The sequence below is a fragment of the Cinclus cinclus genome, chromosome 10 (assembly GCF_963662255.1).
Source record: "Cinclus cinclus chromosome 10, bCinCin1.1, whole genome shotgun sequence".
NCBI classification, from domain to species: Eukaryota; Metazoa; Chordata; class Aves; order Passeriformes; family Cinclidae; genus Cinclus; species Cinclus cinclus.
This window is the reverse complement of record NC_085055.1, coordinates 11319958-11340113: the sequence shown is the minus strand read 5'-3', so window position 1 is coordinate 11340113 and position 20156 is coordinate 11319958. Positions and strand designations below refer to the sequence as shown.

Sequence of the window (20156 nt, the reverse complement as noted above, 5' to 3'; positions counted from 1 at the left end):
CCCAAATAGATGTTTTGAGCAGAGATTTTTTGGCTCATCTGGCTCGTCAAGGCAGGTGCTAGCTGACCTTTTCTGCTGCAGAATTATATCTGATCCTGTCCAAAAGGAAAAGATCACAATCCATTAGTGATTCCTACATATATTCATCTCAAGTTGCATTACCCACATTTATTTGCAAAAGCAAAGGACTTCATACTCAAAAATGCAAATTCAAAATAAATCATGATGTTAACTTTGATGTTTTCAACAACATAAATGAGAGCAGGATCTGGTAGCCACTGTAAATGTGTGGAATGATTTTTTCTAGCATAGAACTGTCTCTCCAGCTCTGTTGAGCCATGTAATTTAACTGCAGCTTGCATATTACATGTTCTTCCAAACATTACCTCTCCCAAAGCTGTAATTGCCATCCTACACTCATTGCCTTAGGCTCTGGCAAGAAGCACAAGCTTACCACAGCAGCACCTTGCATGTACTTCATTAACAGGAGACCTATTTCATCTTGTTGCAGGCCAAATCCAGCATCTGGGGAATAAAGCCAGCTTGCTTGATTATATCAGTGAAGCCTAATGACATGCAAAACACAGTTTCCTCTTACCATTAGTTGTTTGCTATTTCTTTGGTGGTGACCCAGAACATATTTCCCATCTTCTGTTGCTTTTGTGTGAGTGAAATGGTGTGTAGGAGCACACTTTCACATACCCTCACATTGGCACCAGGAAATCCAGGAAAAAGTTATACCCTATAAACAAGAACAGTCTCTCTCTTTCTTTAAAAGTTTGGTGCTCCAGTTGAAAAGGAGGCATGTTCCAAGTGCTGCCCTGAGTGGCCCAAGATGGTGTTGAGCTCAGATAATTTCAGTTTGCAGGAAAACCCAGTGCAAGGAAAGGCCAGAGCAGCAAGCTCCATCTGTCACCTGTTTGCTGTAGCCATGCCTTGCTGACCTGGTGTGACAGCTCATCAGCAAGTCAGGAAAATGAATACCACGTCTGTGGATATTTAACAGCTTGCTCTGACCCTAGACAGGAATTCCCTGGAGTGCAATGCATCGTGCTGCTTAGTAGTGATTTTCTGCTACATCCTATCAGTGCAGTTATTTAAGTGCTTGTTGTACCCAAACTACCCCTTATTTCCTGGCAGGCACTCTGCTGCTGTATTATCTGCTTGGGCTGCAGAGATCAGCATGTATTGAATGCAATTTATTAACTAATTAGAAGCAGAGATGGTGTTGCTCCTCCCAGACTTACCCTCTACATGGCACTGTGGGGGTCCTGTCCTGTCTCCTAAATACACAGAACAGAAACCTTTCTCCTCCACAGAGTGGCTGCTCACACCCTACCCATGCTTGGGCAGTCACTCTTGCTAAAGTTAATGACCCACAGGCAATAATTAAAGGGATTTCCCTGAGACATTCTAGTAGATCATGTGGATTTATTAGAAGAAAATCCTCACAGACATCTGAATGGATTTGCAAATCCAGGCAGCACAGAACAAGTCTATTGTGCAATGGATGCTGCAATTTATCCTCATTTCACATTTGCTGATCTCCATGCTGTGCACAATGGCTGGATCCATCCAACATTGTCTACAAAACCAAATTGTGGTGTTTGGCCTTTCAGACATCATCATATTTGAAGCAGAACTTGCCAATTTACAGATTTTAAAGTGCTTCTTGAGCCACAGGAAGTCTCAGTGTGCTCAATGATGGACAAGGCAAAAGAACAGAAGACTGCTCCTTTCTCCCAGTTAATCCATACAGTGGGGTGGGAGCAGGACTGAAGCTTCCAGCTCCCAGTTCTACCAAAACCATCAGAGACCCCCATGCTCTTTCACATTTCCCTTCAGATGTAGGCCATTTCTGCACACAACCTCCAGCCTTTAAAACCTCGCTGGCTTTGGAAGCCAGAGCCAATACCTGCCAATTATTAAATTTTTCTATGATCTAGAAGTGTCTTTGTAGAGCTGCTGTGTTAGCACTAGATTCCTCTGGTCTCAGTCTCCAAAAGCTGTCATGCACTGAGTCTGTCAATGGTTCTTCTGACTGGCAGCTGTTTGAGTGGTCAGGTCACCACTTCCATAATCTGCCCCATACATATGGCTGCCCTGCAAGCAGATTATCTACAGCCTGTCTGGATGAGCTCAGTGCAAGAAGATAAATGTTCCCTAAACCCCCGGGCAGGCTCAGGATGGATGGTGGTAATGCACTGTCTGGGACTGCCTGAGACTGCATTTGCTGGCTCTCTTCTAGCATGGACTGAAACTCTTCAGTCAGTCAGCCCAAATGCACCCACTGAGCCCAGTTCTCAGACCCCTCAGCTGGAAGCTTAAAAGCAGAAAATTAGCAGTGTGACCAGGAGAAAAGCAGGAAGCAAAAACCCAAGATCATCACATATGGACTTACAGGCCTTCTTTTTATCTCTGACTTTTGAGACCTTGGTCTGGAAAGCATCTGTAGTGCCTCACCTCACATGCAAGTATTGACAGCTCACCCACCAAAGGGAGAATGATCTCCTAACTCAGCTGCAGTGCTCTGGCAGATGGCAAAGATAAGGACACCTCTTGATGTGAGTCACTGGTTTGTGCTGGTGCTCTCAGCAGCATCACCCTGTATTAGAAATATCAATAAAAGTGAAGTTTCTTGCAAATTTTCTGTGCCTGGGCCAGTCTTGGTCTCTGGGCAGGGCTGTAGGCAAGGAGGAAAATGGGAAAGGCCCTGTTATGTCCAAGCACATGAATTAGATGCTGCCTGAGTGGGAGCCTCATCTCCCACCATGGCTAAACCAGGGCAATTGTCCCAAAGTCCCAATCCCAAAGCTACAATAGCTTTTAAGTATCATTGATTTCCAATGTAATTTTTTTTTAAGATGGCTCTGTTTCCCCCCATTTTGCCAGCTGATGGCCAGGTGCTTTGTGCCTCATACAGATCAGGAAATTAACACTTAATTCCCATCTCCAGCATTACTTCCTGCCTAACACAGGGTGTTTGCAAGAATAACTTTTTTTCCCTTAATCCTTCATAATCTCTTTCTCAGTGGATCTTCTTTTGCAATGCAAAGGATGATTTATACCCAAGAATAGCAATCTGAGGAATTTAGCTGACATGGACCAAAGTCCAAGAAGGAGAGAGAATATGAGGTTTAGAAAACATCAGCTAGGAATCTGAGCATTGAGATGTCAGCAGACAGCTCTTCTCAGCTATATTTTATAATCTGGAAAGAAGTGAAAAGGATGAAAGAGGATTTCAGATAACCTGTTTTACTCTGAAATGAAGTGGAAAGGATGTATTTACATTTTGCCAGAGTGAGAAATACTTGAACTTTTAGAGTTGGATTCTGACCATGCCCTGTGCACATATCAAGAGGATAAAACAAGGCATATGGTGCAGACAGCCTTGGAAGTGGATGACTTCACATTTGGACACTATCCTATGCTATGCATGGGGAGGACTGAAATGTATTCATGAACTAAAAGTCTCACCACATTTCAGGATATGCTATATGATGAAAACATGCCTAAATATGGTGCAGAGATAAGAGAGACTACTCAAAACATCAGGACAAATACTAAGGTCTCGTCACTGTTCTTATTCAGACTAACTCCTAGTGAAGGCAGAAAACATCTCCTCACAAACAGCAGTTTGAATGTGTTCTAGATTTGTCCCTTAACTCTTATATCCTCCCTTCACCTACCAAATAGAAAGAAATGTGCAAAGCCAGCTCTTTGCTTTTCCTGGTCTGCTGCTGGCATCTCTGGAAGTTTTATTTTCAATCCAAAAAATCTCAGTCCTGCCTAGGATAATAAAGTTATGCAAGTTTAACAGACAAATGCCATGCAATAAAAATATATGCATATTCTCTTTTTCCTCCTACCAGTGACACTGTGCACAGCTGTGAGAGCTTTCTGATCTGATGAACTGAATATGTTATTATTTGTAAATACAATGTTTGTAAAATGCAACTTGAAGCAGATTTTGAAGGAGGTAAATTTCTTGGGTGCAGTATCATTAGGCAAAGACAAGACATGTTGTGAGGCATCTTCCATATCTCTGTAAAGTTTCCAGTACAGTTTCACTCATTCGGAATAGAAGCATCTGTAGCCAAAATAAAAAAGAAAAGAAAAAGAAGAAAAAAAAAGAAGAAAGTTAACATTACCTTTTCCAATGTCAGAAATGCAAGGCTTGGCAAGCACACTGTGAGGTACACTAAAGGAGATCAAAATGTTAGGAATATTTGTTTGCTTGTAGAGAGGTACTCAGTGGGAAATTAGGGCATTCCATGTTATAAGAAGCCATCATTCCCTAAGCCACTCCTCCCAAGCCTGCTGACATGACTAGTACCTCCAGCACCACAGAACAGGTGGGTTCTCCAAGCCTGCCCACACCGGGAATATTTTGGCTTACCTGCAGGAACTGCTAACCCCTGGTGTTGCCAAGGTGGCTCATTCCAATCCGGTCCAGAGGAACTCCAAACCTTCTCTTGGGCAGCTCAAGCACTTTCCTGCACAAGGAAATCAAGCAGAAGGAGAGGGAAACAAATGGGAAAAGACATCTGTGAATAATCAAAATGTTACTACATGTTTGATTCCTCCATTCATCCCACTAAAACCTTATTGTTCAGGTAGAACAGTGTGCAGAAACAGTCAAATATGTGAGTGTTTAAAAATAAGATGCTGGACTTATCTTACAAAAGGCTGCAGTTGCAGCTGTTTTACAGACTGGCTGGGCTTGATCCCTATTTTTATTTTGCAGCAAACTAACTCCACAGGTTAACTGCTATTCATAGAAGAAAAGTGATACACTGCATTTATATAGGGGCTTGTTTTCTGCACAGTATCACATACAGCAGGTGACCCATTACCTGGTTCTTTGAAAGCTCCAGGGCCAGCTGGAGCTAAGATAAGCAAGGAGGTAGAAAGTATTGCACACTAATAGAGGGGACGAGTCAGAGATGCTCTATCAGGGTTTTTCTATAGGTTCTCTGGCAATGTAGTATTCATCAAAATCGTATAGGAGTAGTCTTTTGATGAGATTGAAAACGGGAAGATTTTGGGGTTGATTTTTTTTTCCTGTATATGGTAAATTTCCTGAAAATTTGATGAATGAGGGATGAGGAATGTGTGAAGGAATTTCTACACAGCAATAGTTTTTGCAGTTCTTTTTTTTATATAAAATAGTAAGTTTTCCCATCCTAATTCAACATTTTTGGAGCATTTTTTTCCACCAGCAGAAGTTTTATTTTAATTAGCTGTGGAAATGGCAAAAATTCCTGCAGCTGAAAATAGCATCAACTTTTGTGCTCAGAAATACTTGCCAGTGAAATGCAAGTCCAAGAGAAGCCCTGGAAGAGTAATTCTTTATCGGTCCTTGTTGAGGAACATAAATAAAAATAATTTTTGTTCCGTAAGCTGGCAACTGCAAAGTAACAAGGAGAGAATACTGTGGTGCACTCAGATCTAACTTTGTGCCAGCACTGTTAAGCTGCCTCACCCTGGGGCTTTGGGGCTGTGCACACCCCACCCAGAACCGTGCAGCCCTCGGTCCCATCTGGGCAGGCTCCTTCCCTCACACCTCCCGGGCACGGGCTGCCTTCCAGATGCATCATTCCAGCATCCGCAGCCCCGCTGACTCTTCCTAGCTGCTTTTTACATGAGGTCAGGGAATGGGACTTGGTGGTGTATCCCGGTGAGGGGAGCATCCCATCAGTGCTGGAGCACTTACAGAACATAACAGAGGAAGGGGAGCCATTTGTTTGCCTCTGCCTTCATCAGGCACCAGCGCATCCAGCGCTGCTGCACCGAACCCGAAGGCAAAGGGAAGGAAAGCCAGGATGCTCAGCCTGCTACTTCAAGGGAAGCACTGCTTTCCCCGCAGGTGGGGAGGCACAGGTGGGACATTTGGGCTGCCAGAGCTATCTTGAACCTGCCTGCGGAAAAGGGGAATTAACTCTCCGGACTGGAACTGGATGGCGACGGTGGAACGGTGCCTGTTTCTGCCCCGTGGGCTGTATGTACCACTGCCGTGTCATCCAGGGAAGGGATGCAGTGCCAGTGCCCTGTGTCATCCAGGGAAGGGATCCAGTGCCTGTGCCCTGTGTCATCCAGGGAAGGGATGCAGTGCCAGTGCCCTGTGTCATCCAGGGAAGGGATCCAGTGCCAGTGCCCTGTGTCATCCAGGGAAGGGATCCAGTGCCTGTGCCCTGTGTTATCCAGGGAAGGGATCCAGTGCCTGTGCCCTGTGTCATCCAGGGAAGGGATGCAGTGCCTGTGCCCTGTGTCATCCAGGGAAGGGATCCAGTGCCAGTGCCCTGTGTCATCCAGGGAAGGGATGCAGTGCCTGTGCCCTGTGTCATCCAGGGAAGGGATCCAGTGCCAGTGCCCTGTGTCATCCAGGGAAGGGATGCAGTGCCTGTGCCCTGTGTCATCCAGGGAAGGGATCCAGTGCCTGTGCCCTGTGTCATCCAGGGAAGGGATGCAGTGCCAGTGCCCTGTGTCATCCAGGGAAGGGATCCAGTGCCTGTGCCCTGTGTCATCCAGGGAAGGGATGCAGTGCCAGTGCCCTGTGTTATCCAGGGAAGGGATCCAGTGCCAGTGCCCTGTGTCATCCAGGGAAGGGATCCAGTGCCTGTGCCCTGTGTTATCCAGGGAAGGGATCCAGTGCCTGTGCCCTGTGTCATCCAGGGAAGGGATGCAACTGACCAGCAAACCTGCTGGGGGCTAAAGCTAACCCATCAGTGTCCAGAACACCTAGCAACACCCTTCCTCCAAATTTATCACTGGCAGGAGCATTTAAGGGTTTACCTCTGTTTGCCTTTAATATCCACAGAGGATGAAGAAATTCTGTCAATTGGGGAGCCAAATCCTGGGAAGCTTCTTTTCTTCTTCGTCTCTGTCACCTCATTCTCCAGAGACACCAAGTCATCAAGAAGGAGCAGTTTGGCTGCCAGGTTGGTGGCTGATTTCTCTTCACTGGAGATGGGATGGTCTCTCACACCCTGAGCAGCAGAAGGCTCCAGATGCTGCAGAAGAAAGCAGTAAAACTTCAGTTTGCTGGCTGCTCAAGTCCCCAAAAAAATAAAAGTAATAATAATAATTTAAAATAATAATAATTTTTAAAAAAATTAAAAAATTAAACCAGTGTCATAGGAGCAGTCTTGTAAATACAGAACTACCAAGACTCTGAAACTGGGACATTGTTTTAAAACAAAGTCCCTTCTCTGAAATGTGGCCTCTTTCCACTGACAGGATTTTGCTGTCAAAGTCTGGAATGTTTTGTTTATAGAACTGAACTTGCTTTCATTATTACTGCAAGAAATATTAAAATTTGTTACCTCACAAAGCCCATTTCTGCAGGCCATCCCACTATCCCTATCTCAGAACTGTGATTAGTATCACTTATAGCATGATCTGAGTAATTTAATCCTTCTGGAAAATGTCATCACCACTGCCAGACTCCAATATACATTCTGATAGTTTTCAGGAAACTGATTTTTGTTTTTTAAATGAATGCTAATAAGTAATAATGAAAACTTCTGCAGAAGTTTCCATCTGTATCTGACAAATTAATTAAATTCTATGCAAAAAAATGTCCCAAAAAATACTTGCTCAGCCTTGACATTTAATGAAATTATGCAGTAACACTACATGGGGAGGCAGAAAGGGAAGAACACACTGTTGAACTGACACAGCAGTTTGAACCTTAATTACAGTATCAGGTTTAACACCATTTCAAAACCAAACTTTGCTATAAGAATACCTGAGAATACTGGGGTCTATCATGGAAGAAATGAAACAAATCAGTGAAATTGTTGCTTTGAATGTAACAGAAAAATATAGGGAAGCAGTTAGTGTACAAAAGCAAACCAAAATCATTGTCTCTTTGAATGAAACACAACTTCTCGTTCACTTGATCTTCACAGAATTAGAACCATTACCACTTACACCATCAAACAGGTTTTATTCTGTCTTTAGAAGCACACCACAATCACTGATATTCATACATGCTGTGTTTAGTACATGTGTGAAGGAAGGCAGCACTTGGGTGATGCAATATCTGTGTCTACTCCAGCTGTGGTGGGGATGTTCCCTACTGCTGATGGGGGGCAGACAGTGATGGAGTGTATAAAACTGTGACCTTTATGTACGGAGGAGCACACGACCACAATCATCACATCAACGGCGTAGCACTGCTGAAACCTTTATAAAGGTTCTCACATTGTCCCTGACTCTGCTTTTTGTGAGCCTCAAGTACACAGAACAATTCTTTCTGTTCTCATTTAGGGTTATAAAACTTTCATAGAGGTCTGCAACCGAATTAGGCCTTTAAAAAAAAACCTTAACTCTTCCTTCTGGTTAGTGGGGATAAATATCTACAGTAACAGTTGAAACTACAAGGGCAAAAAAAGAGCCTGTGCTCTTGAAGACCTTGTAACTCCACTTACTTTGTCTTCAAAAGATATAATGGAATTGTAAGAAGTCAAGTGACAGCTAAAATGATAATCAGAGGTAGAAAACAGTTTTCTTCTGCTGAACACTAAACAAAGTACAATTTCACAGATAAGCAGAGATGAGAGTGGGCATAGGTGATATAGTGGAGAGTTTGAAAACTTAGGAACAGCAATGAAATGAATAAAAATTAGTATTTTTTTCCTCAAGAAAAAGAGCTTCCCAGTCCACCCAGTGAAGTCACCAGATGATGGATTTAAAATAAATATAAGGAGTTACTTTTCTAATACAGCACACAGATGAAGGGAAATGTGTTGCCCAAAAATGTCATGGATACTGAGACTTTAAACTGGATCAGAGACAAATTCTGGCCCATCAGCAGCTAAAACATGCCCTGATCCAGTACAGGTCTCTTGATCTAGAAGTCTGCAAAGATGTCCTGTTCTTAAATTCTTTTCACAAAAATCTGTCTATCACTGACAGAGGCAGGATACTGGGTGTCTGTGGCAGCTGCTACAGCACTTTTGGAGAACCAGGTCATGCTTATGTGAAGGCAGAGAGCAAGGCAGAAGGATCCATCAGTATTCTTCAGTAACTATCTAATGCTAAATTCTCTTAAAACTTATGTCAAAGTCCTAGAGGCAAACAGTGCTACTTTGAGTAAACTTTTCGACGCTTGATTTTTTTTTCCCAATTGCATGAACCATTACATAAATACCTTTTCTGCCAAATCTGCCTTATGTCAAGATGATATGAAAATAGAGAATGCGGCAGAAGTATTTTCAGGTGCAACCCCTACGTATCATCCTGGGTGAAACCTGAGACAACTCATCCATTTCATCTGCTGTTTTCCTTTGCAAGCTTAAGCTTAAGCTCCTTCCCACTCCTGGTCAAGTCCATCTCCTTTAGTCTGCAATTTTTTGTTCAGGTGATCTTCTCTCAGGGATCTCCTTACGACTTCTGAAAGCTGCAGCTTTCTTATTCTATTATTTGTCTTTAAGAAGAAGAATTGAACTTTTGCTTCAGTGTTAGAGAAGTTTGGTTTCCCCCTGCCACCACCTCCTCCCCCTCCTCAGGAAGTTCTCTTTCCACTGGACAATGTTTCAACCCACAGGAAAGCCCCAGGTGTTTCAGGAGAGGTAGTGAGAGTTTGGGTGAGGCCTCATTCAGTCTGTCCCCCCAGAGCCATGCAATTTGCATCTATCTCTCCTTGAGGCTCCTCCTTGGCCTTTACAGCATCAATACTGATCCTTCACCTTCTAACAGAGTTTGGATACTCCAATGTCTTCCTCACTCTGTTGCTAAAAGCTCCCAAGGAAGAGCAGTTATGTGACAACCACCAGAAACCTTCACCTACCTCTGGAGCTGCCTCTGCAAGGAGCACAGAGCTGGAGTTCCACCACAGCAGGGCAATTACAAGGGCCAAATGCACCACCAGGAGCTGGAACTGCAGCATCTGCAAAGGAGAACAATCTATAACTCACTCCACAGCTGCATCCCCTGAGGAATCTTGCTCCACAGGTCTTAAAGTAAAAACAAAGGGAGACTCTCCCCATGGCTGTTAATAAGTTTTATGTGTCAGAGTCACAGTATATAACCCAGCAATCAGATAATGCCAGCTGAATGCATCCAGCCTTGCATGGAGAATCAGCTCCCTCCTCTGCTCCTTCCTATACAGCCCTGCCAATCTTTTGATTCCTTTCTGCACAGTGGTGCAATCCTTGCAGCAGCAGCAGTGGGGAATGCAAACCTGCCTTAAAACCAGATGAATTGGATGCTCACTTCTAAGCAGGGAGACTTTGGCTTGTAGCCCAGGCTGACCTTGATCTCCCCTTGACCCGACCTCCTCCTCCCACATACTGGAGAGGTGCTTAAAGCTATGACAGAAGTCATATACCCTTCCAGTAGTATTTTGAAGGCGAGGCTGGATTTTGTTCTCAACATGATCTAGTGGGAGCCACAACTTCCAACAGCATCCTGCAATAAAATGATTCACAATAAGCTTGCAAAGGGATGTGTGCTGAGACTGGGGGTGGTCTGACCATGTGTCACAGCTGCAGATGCCCTCTAAGCCTTTAAATAGTGCAGGGAATTTTGGGAGGCTCAGGATGGGGAAGGTGCTTTGCTAGCTCTGGACTTGGGTTTAGCCTGCATTGTTTAAGCCCTTGTTTGGATCTAGATGTTAAAACCTGATGTGCCTCCAATTCCCCAGGTGGGAATGTTTCAGATGATGTTAGAAAGAGCTGGGCTCGGGCCTTTTGCCAAAGGCAGCTGCTAATTTTCTGATTTCTCTGTCTCCAGGTTCTGCCCCAGAGTATAATTCAATTCTGATGCTGCCATTCTTTGCTGACTGTCCACTTGGCAAAAGCAGAAACACAAAGAGTGCATGAATAGATATAGATATATATATACATAAACAATTATTATTACTATTGTCCATAAGGATGGGCAGTTAGGAAGAAAGCTGCTGGTTACTTTGCAGGGGTGAGGCAGAGAGTTCACTGGAATCAAAGAGCAAAGCACTAATCCAGGTGGTACCACTGTCTCTCAGTCTGACAGCAACAGCCATTGCTTGACATAAACACAGGGTCTGCCTGGGTGTTTTTAAAGCTGTAACCCTCTACAATGTATATTTTTCTATGTGGGTGTACATCGAAATTTGAAGTAGCAGTCTACTACCTTCACAGGTAACCACATCCTGATTATTTGGATACAGAGAAGTAAAAATAAATGGCAAGGTTAAAAACATATGTTTATGATGGTTTAAGATCTGTACTGGTATTCATTCAACCCAAAGACTAAAGAGCTAAAAATATAGCAACTGGTGCACTAATGAAAATAAACAGTAAGGCACCTGCAACACTGAAGACATTTGATTAACTGCTCAGAACTCCACGCCTGTGAAATTAGAAGCGGAAGAAATTGTAAGGACTTAAAGCTTGGCTCTACTTCCCAGAGAAATAAGCAGCTAAAGAGGTGGTGTCACTGACTGAAAATGGAGCAGAACTTAAGTCCAGCAAGATCCTATCGTGTTGATTTTCATGCAGCAATGGGACCAAGGCAGGAGAAAAGTCAGGTTATTGTAGTGGAACAGTTCGGCTTTAGAAGAGCAATTGCAAAACTAATGATGTCATGAGAACTATGTAAATACAATTATAATCACACTTTCTTCTGCCAGCCTGGGACTTAGTTTTACCACCTTCAGCCATGTCATAGGACCTTAGTTATTAAAAGAAGCTATTGGTATTTCTCCTTGAGCTCATTTGTTGCAATTGGCCAAGCAGAGCCCTCTGGCCAAAAAAGGGTTTTTCCCAGTCATGCACTGGCAATTGCTACACCCCATCCATATTTTACCTTGACACATTCCAAGAGAGTCTTTAAGAGAGACTGGACAGTATTGGTTACTGAAGGAGAATAAGTAAAGCTCTGACAAGCTTTTCAAGATGCACCCTTACTTTATGTATTGAAATCCCATCCTTACAGAAAATTCTTCACCACCAACTTCACAGAGCTAGGTCAAGGGATTGATGTATAATTCCATGCCTGTAGTATCTCAGAGTCTTGTGTTATCTGACATAAAATATGATTTTCCCTTCTCTAAATGTGATTGCAAGTCTTAAACTCAGACATATTTATGTGTCTTAGTGATATTTTTGCTTGAAATGTGTCAAAACTAAAATTCTTCATATAATTATGTATCTTTGTTGCAGGTCCAATTAAAATTAAATTAAAGATTAAAAAAAGAACAACATTCTACCTTATCAAAGCAGAATAAACATACAAAACTTCTACTTAGGAGCTTGTGCAGAGCCTTTTTCCAAGAAAAGATCACAAGAAAGCAAAACGCTTTACCAAACAGAAACTGCAAAGTCTCCAACATCAAACCAAAGGACTTAAAATATGTTTTTCTTACAAAGAAAAAAGCAAACCCCAAAATGACATCCTGAAGATAAGTGGGCTGAACAAACCCCAGACAGAATGCAATTCATCACCAAGCTCCAAACTCATTGCCTGTCAAAAATGGTAACAGCCATCATTGTTCTTACCCATTTGGACTATGATATTTCACACTATTGTGGAGATTACTCGGCAAGCATAAATCACCGGGGACTTATTTTTCTTACTGGCCTGTTAGCAAGAGAGCTGAGGCAAGACATCACCCCTTGCACTGCAATCCTTCACTCCAGCTGCCAGTCTATATTGATGGCTGTGCTCTGCTTGCTGCTGTGACACCAGCACGGGACGTGCTCAGGTCACCTGCAAATGAGGACCTTGCTCTTGCAATGAGCACCTTGTGGCCAAGCCTAGAAACCCCTGAGGTTTTGCCCTGGATGCCACCAAAAAGCCCTGGTGCAGAGCCAAGGCTTGGCTGTCCCACAGGCAAGGGGAGCTCCTGGCAGTGCCTCTTGGGCCTCCAGTGCTCCTCTTACAACACTGGGGTAGCACTGGGAAGCCTTCATCACCTGCTAGCCAGGAAGGTCTCTGGCACTGTGCAGATTCCAGCCAGCTGGGGAAAATCAGAGCTCTGCAAGCCAGATACTGAGCTATTTTGGTACTGCTCCAGCATCACAAAATAGAATATTAACTGCTGCTACCTATCTTAATTGAACTGATTAATCAAATCGAGTACTCACACTGGCCTTGCTATGCTCGCATGGCACACCTGATGGAATATACCTTGGCCAAAAAAATCATTATGGATGATTATCTTACCAAAAGAATAACTTTAAAATGGCTTTTGTGAAGCTCTAAGAAGTCTGCTCTTTCTGGAACAAATTTGCCTTACTTTTAAAAGTTGCAAAATATATCCTCTGATGGTATATATAACCACAAAGCAAAAAATACTGCCCCTACCACCAGCCCTAGTGATTTCAGAACTGCTGAAGGTTCCTGTGTTTCTCAGGTGGAACCTTGTAGTTATGTAAATGTCGAGGAAAAAGAAGAAAAATCAAAATTAATTCCTCGGGGGAAAAAAGCGGAGCTCAAAAATAGGTTAGAGTGTTTTTGTTCTCATCCCACAGACAAGATAAAAAGCATTTCTCACATACTGCTTTCTAAAAGATACTGAAGGCACACATTGGAACTTGGGACTTTTGTGGCAAAATGAAATGTAAGCTGCCAGTGTCAGGCTCTCTGTGTTACTAATAATGTGTTTTCTGGAGTAGGCGTAGATGTTTAAACAATGCCGTATATTTTGCTATACGTGGTACAGCCACTGACAACTTCTACAATGTATATTTCCTTCTATTTTCAGCTTTCTGACTTTCTGTCTATTCTGATAGATAAATAGAGGCAGGTAGGCTTCATCTAGAGGAACCAGAGAGAACTTAAAATTCATAAACTTTTGCAAGAGGCCTATGATTAGTTATGTTGAGATAACTAGGTATTTTTGTGCCCAAAAGAAACGTGTGAGACAGTATTTCAAGGCCAAGCATGTTCCACTTACTGAAGTTCCTTCAAGGTTTCTCAAGGCAGTCAAGATTTGGCAATTGATTTCCAAAGTCTTCACTTCAATAATTGCATTCCCTGTAACATGATTTCCAGTGTTCAGTCCTGACATATTCTCATATCCCCAGTTAGTCACCTCTGCCTGTTTGACAGCTGTGCTTTGGCTCAGAAGATGCTCGAGCACACAGCTGTTCCTGCCACTTGTACTCAGATAAAAGAGAGTTTTATGTCATGGTTTCAGTCATGGTTTAGTCGCTGCAGGGCTTGCCCAGACCCTGCCCCTACAGGACATGACTGTGAGAGCAGCACTCGCATGGTGTGAAAAAGGATGGAAAGGTGACCCTCTAATTCCCATGAGGAATTCAAGAAGTGCATAAATGAACACAGCCCTGCCAGGGCACCTTTGCTGAACAGCCACAAGCATGATTCAGGAACAAATTAACTGATAATTAACTGACAGAACTTGTGAAAGACAGTCAGTCATGGTTCCCATCTCTTCCTTTGACAACAGGGCATGAAACCAAATGGTTGTACAGAACAAGTGAGGACAATTTTCTTTGGAATGGGCAGGAAGGACACAGGTTGGACATCTTGAAAAGCTGGCTACACTTTTATATTATTACACAGTGTAATAAATCAATTTTTAGCAACAGATTTCAAAAATTAAAACAACCAAACTCACATATATACAATAAAAGTAGGAGACCATGAAGCAACAGACAAACAAAAGTGATGAAGCCCATCTACAAGCTATTAAAAAAGAAGGATGTTATAAGAAAATATCTCTTAGTGGGAAAATCCTATTTGCACCTTTCCCTAAAAGATAATTGAGTGAGTTGCAGTATTCCTGGTATGTACAATGGAAAACAAAATTATTAGACTATTCTTCATTGCCAAAAAAACTCTCAACCCTACACTATTTATATATGTACTGAGTAAACATGCCAAGTTTTCTTAACATTTCTAACAACTTGACATTCAGCTTTTTTTCTTCTTTACCACAAGAGCCAAAAAATTTTCATTGTTAGAGTGCCATCTTCAGCATTTTAATCAAAAATAAGAAACCTTTCCATCAAGAAAAATCAAGAAATAGATTGTGGTTTTCTATATTAGAAAAATTTATTTCCTAACAGCACTGGAGTGATAAGCAGAGGATCTTCACACCAGGTATGAAGAGCATATTAGTAAATAGCTTATCAATAAAAAACCAGATCATTTAAAGTATTATAAAATATCCCTCAAGATAAGTTTTTAAGAGACAAGAATGGCATTGGAATTTCTTAACAGGATTCAAACACTGATACTGATTTACTGGATAAACACTTAAACATTCTGATCAAGGGTATTACTTGAAGAAGAAAAGTCTTGGGGGAGATGCATTGCAAATGTAAATTAGAGAGTAACCCATCTCTCTGAGTTAAGTGAGAAGAAAAGGAAAGCTGCAAGCACTTCCAATCTTGGTCAGAGTCTAACAGCAGAGTTCTTACAACAGTTGAAAGTTTTAATTGGCTATTCAAGAAGCCCAAAAAGGCACTTGCTATTCATTCAAAGAGTGAAAACAAAGTCCTAATCTGCTGAAATCAGGTTGAAGAGTTATTTATAAAAAATGAAGAATAGTCCAGTCTGGTCCAGTCAGATATATTTTGCAGTTTTTCCATCATTTACATCAGAGATTTGCTTGGTTTGAGCTGGGGGTTTTTGCCTATTATTCTTCATAATGTTAAAATAATTTTACAAGAAAAGTAGGTTGAGCTGCATTTTGAATACAGGTGAGCAGATACAGATAAATGCAATAATTTTCCTAAGTTAAGCAGTGGGCAGAGGCACAAAATATTCTCTCAGCTCCTCAGCTTTCAGCTCTGCACTCCCCATGAGAGAAAAATCACTTCAAATTGAAAAACCAAGTCAAGAAAGCTAAGGGCACTGAATGTTAGTGCTTCAAAAATCAGTGGATTCTGAACTTTACTGTAGCCTCTGGACATCTAAACCAAAAGTTATTTGCATGTATTTACTTGTACAACTTCTGTGTGAGAGGAAAAAAAAAACCCAGTGAAATAGTTTTGAACTCAGAATGGAGAAATTACAATGACTATCACAGAATCAGAGTCTGCCTTCACTTACAGGGATACAAAACTGAACTAGTCAGATCACTGGATAATGATAATTACTCTGTTAGTGTAGGAATGTTTTTGCAGTTACTCTATTATTGCAGGAATGCAACAGAATCTGGATCAACATTTGTCTAACATGGGATATAGTAAAACCCTTTTGCCGATCCATAATTTAAAGACTTTTCCTAAATCATTTATCTCATGTTTTCTAATATGTTAGCATTACTTGAGATAGCAAACTTGTCTACCAAATATGATATTTAGCAATGCAAAAGAATTATTCTGTCAAATTCCTTCAGCTTATTTTAAGAAGTAATATGCATTTGACAATAACTTACACGAAGGAAAATCCATAACAATATAAACAGACAGCAGTTTACTGCAAAGCACTGTAAGAGCATAAAAGTAATTTGTCACTGTTGTAAAATGCACTGACCCATTCTGTTTAAATATTGGCTGATTAACTGAAGGAAATAAGTTTCCATTGAATATTTTTAGCTCAGTTTTACTACCAAAAATCCTAGGTGATAGGCACCTTATTATCTTAATTCCAAACTGGAAAAAGTAGCCCTGCTTTTCCATCAGATCTGGGCATCTTTATACATTTTGCATGTCTGCTAATTAAAAAAATGAAGAAAACATCAAAAAGAGGAAAACATAGAAGGGAAGAAAGCTTCTGTAAAGAGAGCAGAAGACACAAAACCTCCCCAACACATTGTGTCCTCACTCCTCTTACCTTGCATGGGATGCAAGCAATTCCAACCTTAATGGTCCTGCTATGTTCTTCCTTCTAACTTACCCTTAATGCTCAGCTTTCTTTCAGAGTTTTTATAGTCTCTGGTGTAGGCTACAAACTCCAATCCCTGCCTTTGCTTTCTCTTACATCATTTCTAAAGATTTTCCACTGATTCTAGCCCTAAACCTTTCTCTGTATTGCACTCTCACACACATACTTGCCTCACATTTGTAATATTCATTGCTGTGATCAAAATGATTAGGTTATAATTAAAGGTCTAGGGGTTTGTTCTGGGATTTTTCCCCTTTTTAAAATTTAATTTTAAGATTCAGACAGTCATGGGAGTAGAAAGATTTTCAGCAGCATCACCATTCCTCTAAACTCTCAGTTTGTAAACTGCAGGACAGAAACATGATGTCCTGAGTTATTACTGAGGTTGTTTTGGTTTGTTTTAACTTTGTTTCTTTAAACATCAGAAGGACTGTAGTAGCTTAGGAAAGAAATTAGTGTGTTTTTAGTAGACCAAACATCACTGTAAGATAAGCATTAGAAAAGGAGTGTGCTTTGTAAAGCAAGTGACAAGAACTTAAGTCTTCCAGACACTTCAGTTCTGTTATTGAGATGTTAAGTAATTGAACTGTAAAGCATGAGCTGTGGGGATGCCTATCTTTCCTAGGCAGTACCAGAGGACTTATTTCTTTCCCTGTTTGCCACCCTAAAATAAGTCTATCTTCTTTTTTGACCCTTCTTAAAAACATCTGGTTTTAAAAGATTCATGGAGGTTTTTAAACCTGTTTTGGGGTTTAAAATTCTAACCAGTGCAGATTCCTTAAGAGTTAATTCACAGTAATTTTATCACCTAAATAGATAGGCGCAGTACTTTCAAAGTAGTTTTTACTCTGACTTGCCAAAAGCTGCTCCTATAAGTCATGGTCAGTAAAAGGAAATGTGTAATATGTGGGGAAAAAATGCCAGCCAGGAAGCAAACTCTTTGATTTCATTTGTCTTGATCAAAGCAATTAGAGAAAAATAAGAGTTTAGTCATACTGAGGCAAAGCAAGGACTCCTGCCCCATCCCTGGACATGTTCCAGGCCAGGCTGGATGGGGCTCTGAGCAGCCTGGTCTAGGGGAAGGTGTCCCTGCCCACGGCAGGGGATTGGTACTAGATGATCTTTTTGGTCCCTTCCAACTCAAGGCATTCTGTGTTTCTACAGCATCTCTCAGTGTACTGAGATATGGGAATGTGGCCAAGAGCAGATCTGCAGAAATCCTGAAACAATACACAAATGTGTTGGCCACAGGAGCAGCCACACCAGTGTCGGGCAGGTTGAGAGCCCTCTCCACTGCAGGCTGTAACAGAGCAGTGATGGCAACTGCAGAATCCAAACGGGCTCTGTGGGTACTGGAGGAGCAAGAGAATCAAAAGAGCAGGGCCAAACACCACAGACTGCTGAAACAAAGGTGAAAATGCTGCTGCACAAAGAGAACTGGACTGAGGTCCAGTTTACTGTATCTAGGTGGTGGTTTGCTGCTGGAAGTCCAGGGACACTTGGTTGATGTGTCTAAAACAAGCAAGCAGGGTCCCAGGGGAAAAAAAAAAAAAACAAAACAACCCAACAATCTAACAACGAGGTATTAGTTTATGGGGTACCTTAGTGACATATGACCACAAGGTGCTGCTGACCAGCTACTGCAGTTCCAGGCACTCGGTTTTTTCATCTTTCTTCTGCTGGAAAGACACAAGGTGGCACTCACAGTCATTTACTCCTCCTGGGAGATTTTACAGGTCCTATCTTCATGCACAATCTGTGCGGGACTCTATTGTGGCACCATGCCTGGTGCTGATGTGGGGTAGGAGACCTGGGCTGTGACACTGTGAGTAAGCTGAGGACAGAGAGCTGAGTGCTGGCAGTGAAGGCGTTCCAGTGTTTCACAACACAGGGGAAAGTCTGGAGAACAGCTGAGTCTCAGCCATCTACAACTCAGTACCTCACAAAAGTGATGGAGAGGGGAGAGGACTGCAGAAAAAACAGCAGGAGAAATGCAGCCATAGTGTCACCACCTTTTGGCTCCAAGAGGGTGTATAAGAACTGGCATTAAAATTTTCATTTATGCTCTTCATGGATCAGTGATGCTATAGCAAAGCTCCAACCACTTCTGTTCTACCTATTGGACTTACTCTGAGGTTGAGGCTCTTCCTTTAAGAGAAGTTATTTTTCTATTTCACAATTTATCACTGTATCCATCCTACAAAATCTAAAATATTTCAGAAATGTTTGCTGATACACACAATTATCATAAACTCTGACTAGGAGACGTGAAAGACTCAGATATGGGTAATTTGACATCTTCACAGGCTGCTTCTCACCTTAGCATAAGACATTTTACCAGCACACATGTGGGTTTTCTCTCTGGGGAAAAAGAAACCCCAACAACAAAGCAAGCAAATAAGCAAACCAAACAAAGTAAGAAATACTACTAATAAAAATGAATAGTGTGTTAGAGTGCTAGCATTTAATTTCCTGCTCTAAACTGACTTTGATTTATTAACACCTTTTTGACACCTTCTAGTGAAGACTGCCAAGGAAGCTTCCCAGACAATGAAAAAGGTCTATGTGGTTACTCTTTGGCAGAGCATCTAAGGAACAGATATCCTCAACAACACTGTGGTCTAATTATACTTACAATATAACTAAATTAGGCCAACCAAGGATTTGGAAGCAGTCTTTATTTTCTTAACTGTGACTGAATAAACAAATACAATGTGATTTTTCTCACTATGAAGACAAAAAAAAAAAAAAAATGAGGAGGTAAGGACACAAGACATGAAGCTCTTTTTCTTACCATCCAAGAGAAACAGACTTACCTCCCTAATGCCTTCATGGCCCTACAAGAACTTCTGCAAATCTTTCAACACAGGTTTGCAAATCAGTTGAGGTGGCTGTTTTCCTTAAGTAGACAAGTTCTGATTCAGGAGTTAGCAGGGGTTCACTTGTGTAAGCATTGAGCAATCTTGCTCTTCAGCACCCTTGCCTGTGGAACCTATATTTGGAGTTGTCAGACCTTGTCTGTAAAGGCTTAGGAATGGCACAGGAATACACCATGCTTGATATTTTTGCATTTTTAGTCCTTTTAGCTGTTACATCCCTGTGATCTAAGCCACAGGAGCTGCCTTGTTCTGTCACTAAGGTGTCCCATGGGAACTTCACCTTCCAGCCTCTTCAAAGTGTGCAACCCTTTCCAGCAACCACTGATTCCTCACAGAGCATCACACAGCTGCCACCCCCAGATCAATGTGAACAGTGCGGGGTCCAGCAGGTGTTATGGCCAAAGCAAAAGAGCTCAGGAATTTTTGAGTGATCTGGCATGGAGTAAAGGCTTGTGACCTGAGGCATTCTGATTACTGGAATTCTTCATATTT

The 20156-nt window shown here is 41.9% G+C and overlaps 1 protein-coding gene across 1 annotated transcript; it reads right to left on the bottom strand.

Moving 5' to 3' along the window:
• Window positions 1–3761: 3761 nt before the first annotated feature.
• Window positions 3762–12899, bottom strand: OSTN (osteocrin). The gene is given in 5 exon segments (XM_062499380.1): window positions 3762–4496; window positions 6796–7013; window positions 9797–9895; window positions 12697–12833; window positions 12836–12899. Coding segments are annotated over 5 exon segments (603 nt in total). The 3' UTR covers window positions 3762–4411.
• Between the last annotated feature and the right edge of the window lie 7257 nt (window positions 12900–20156).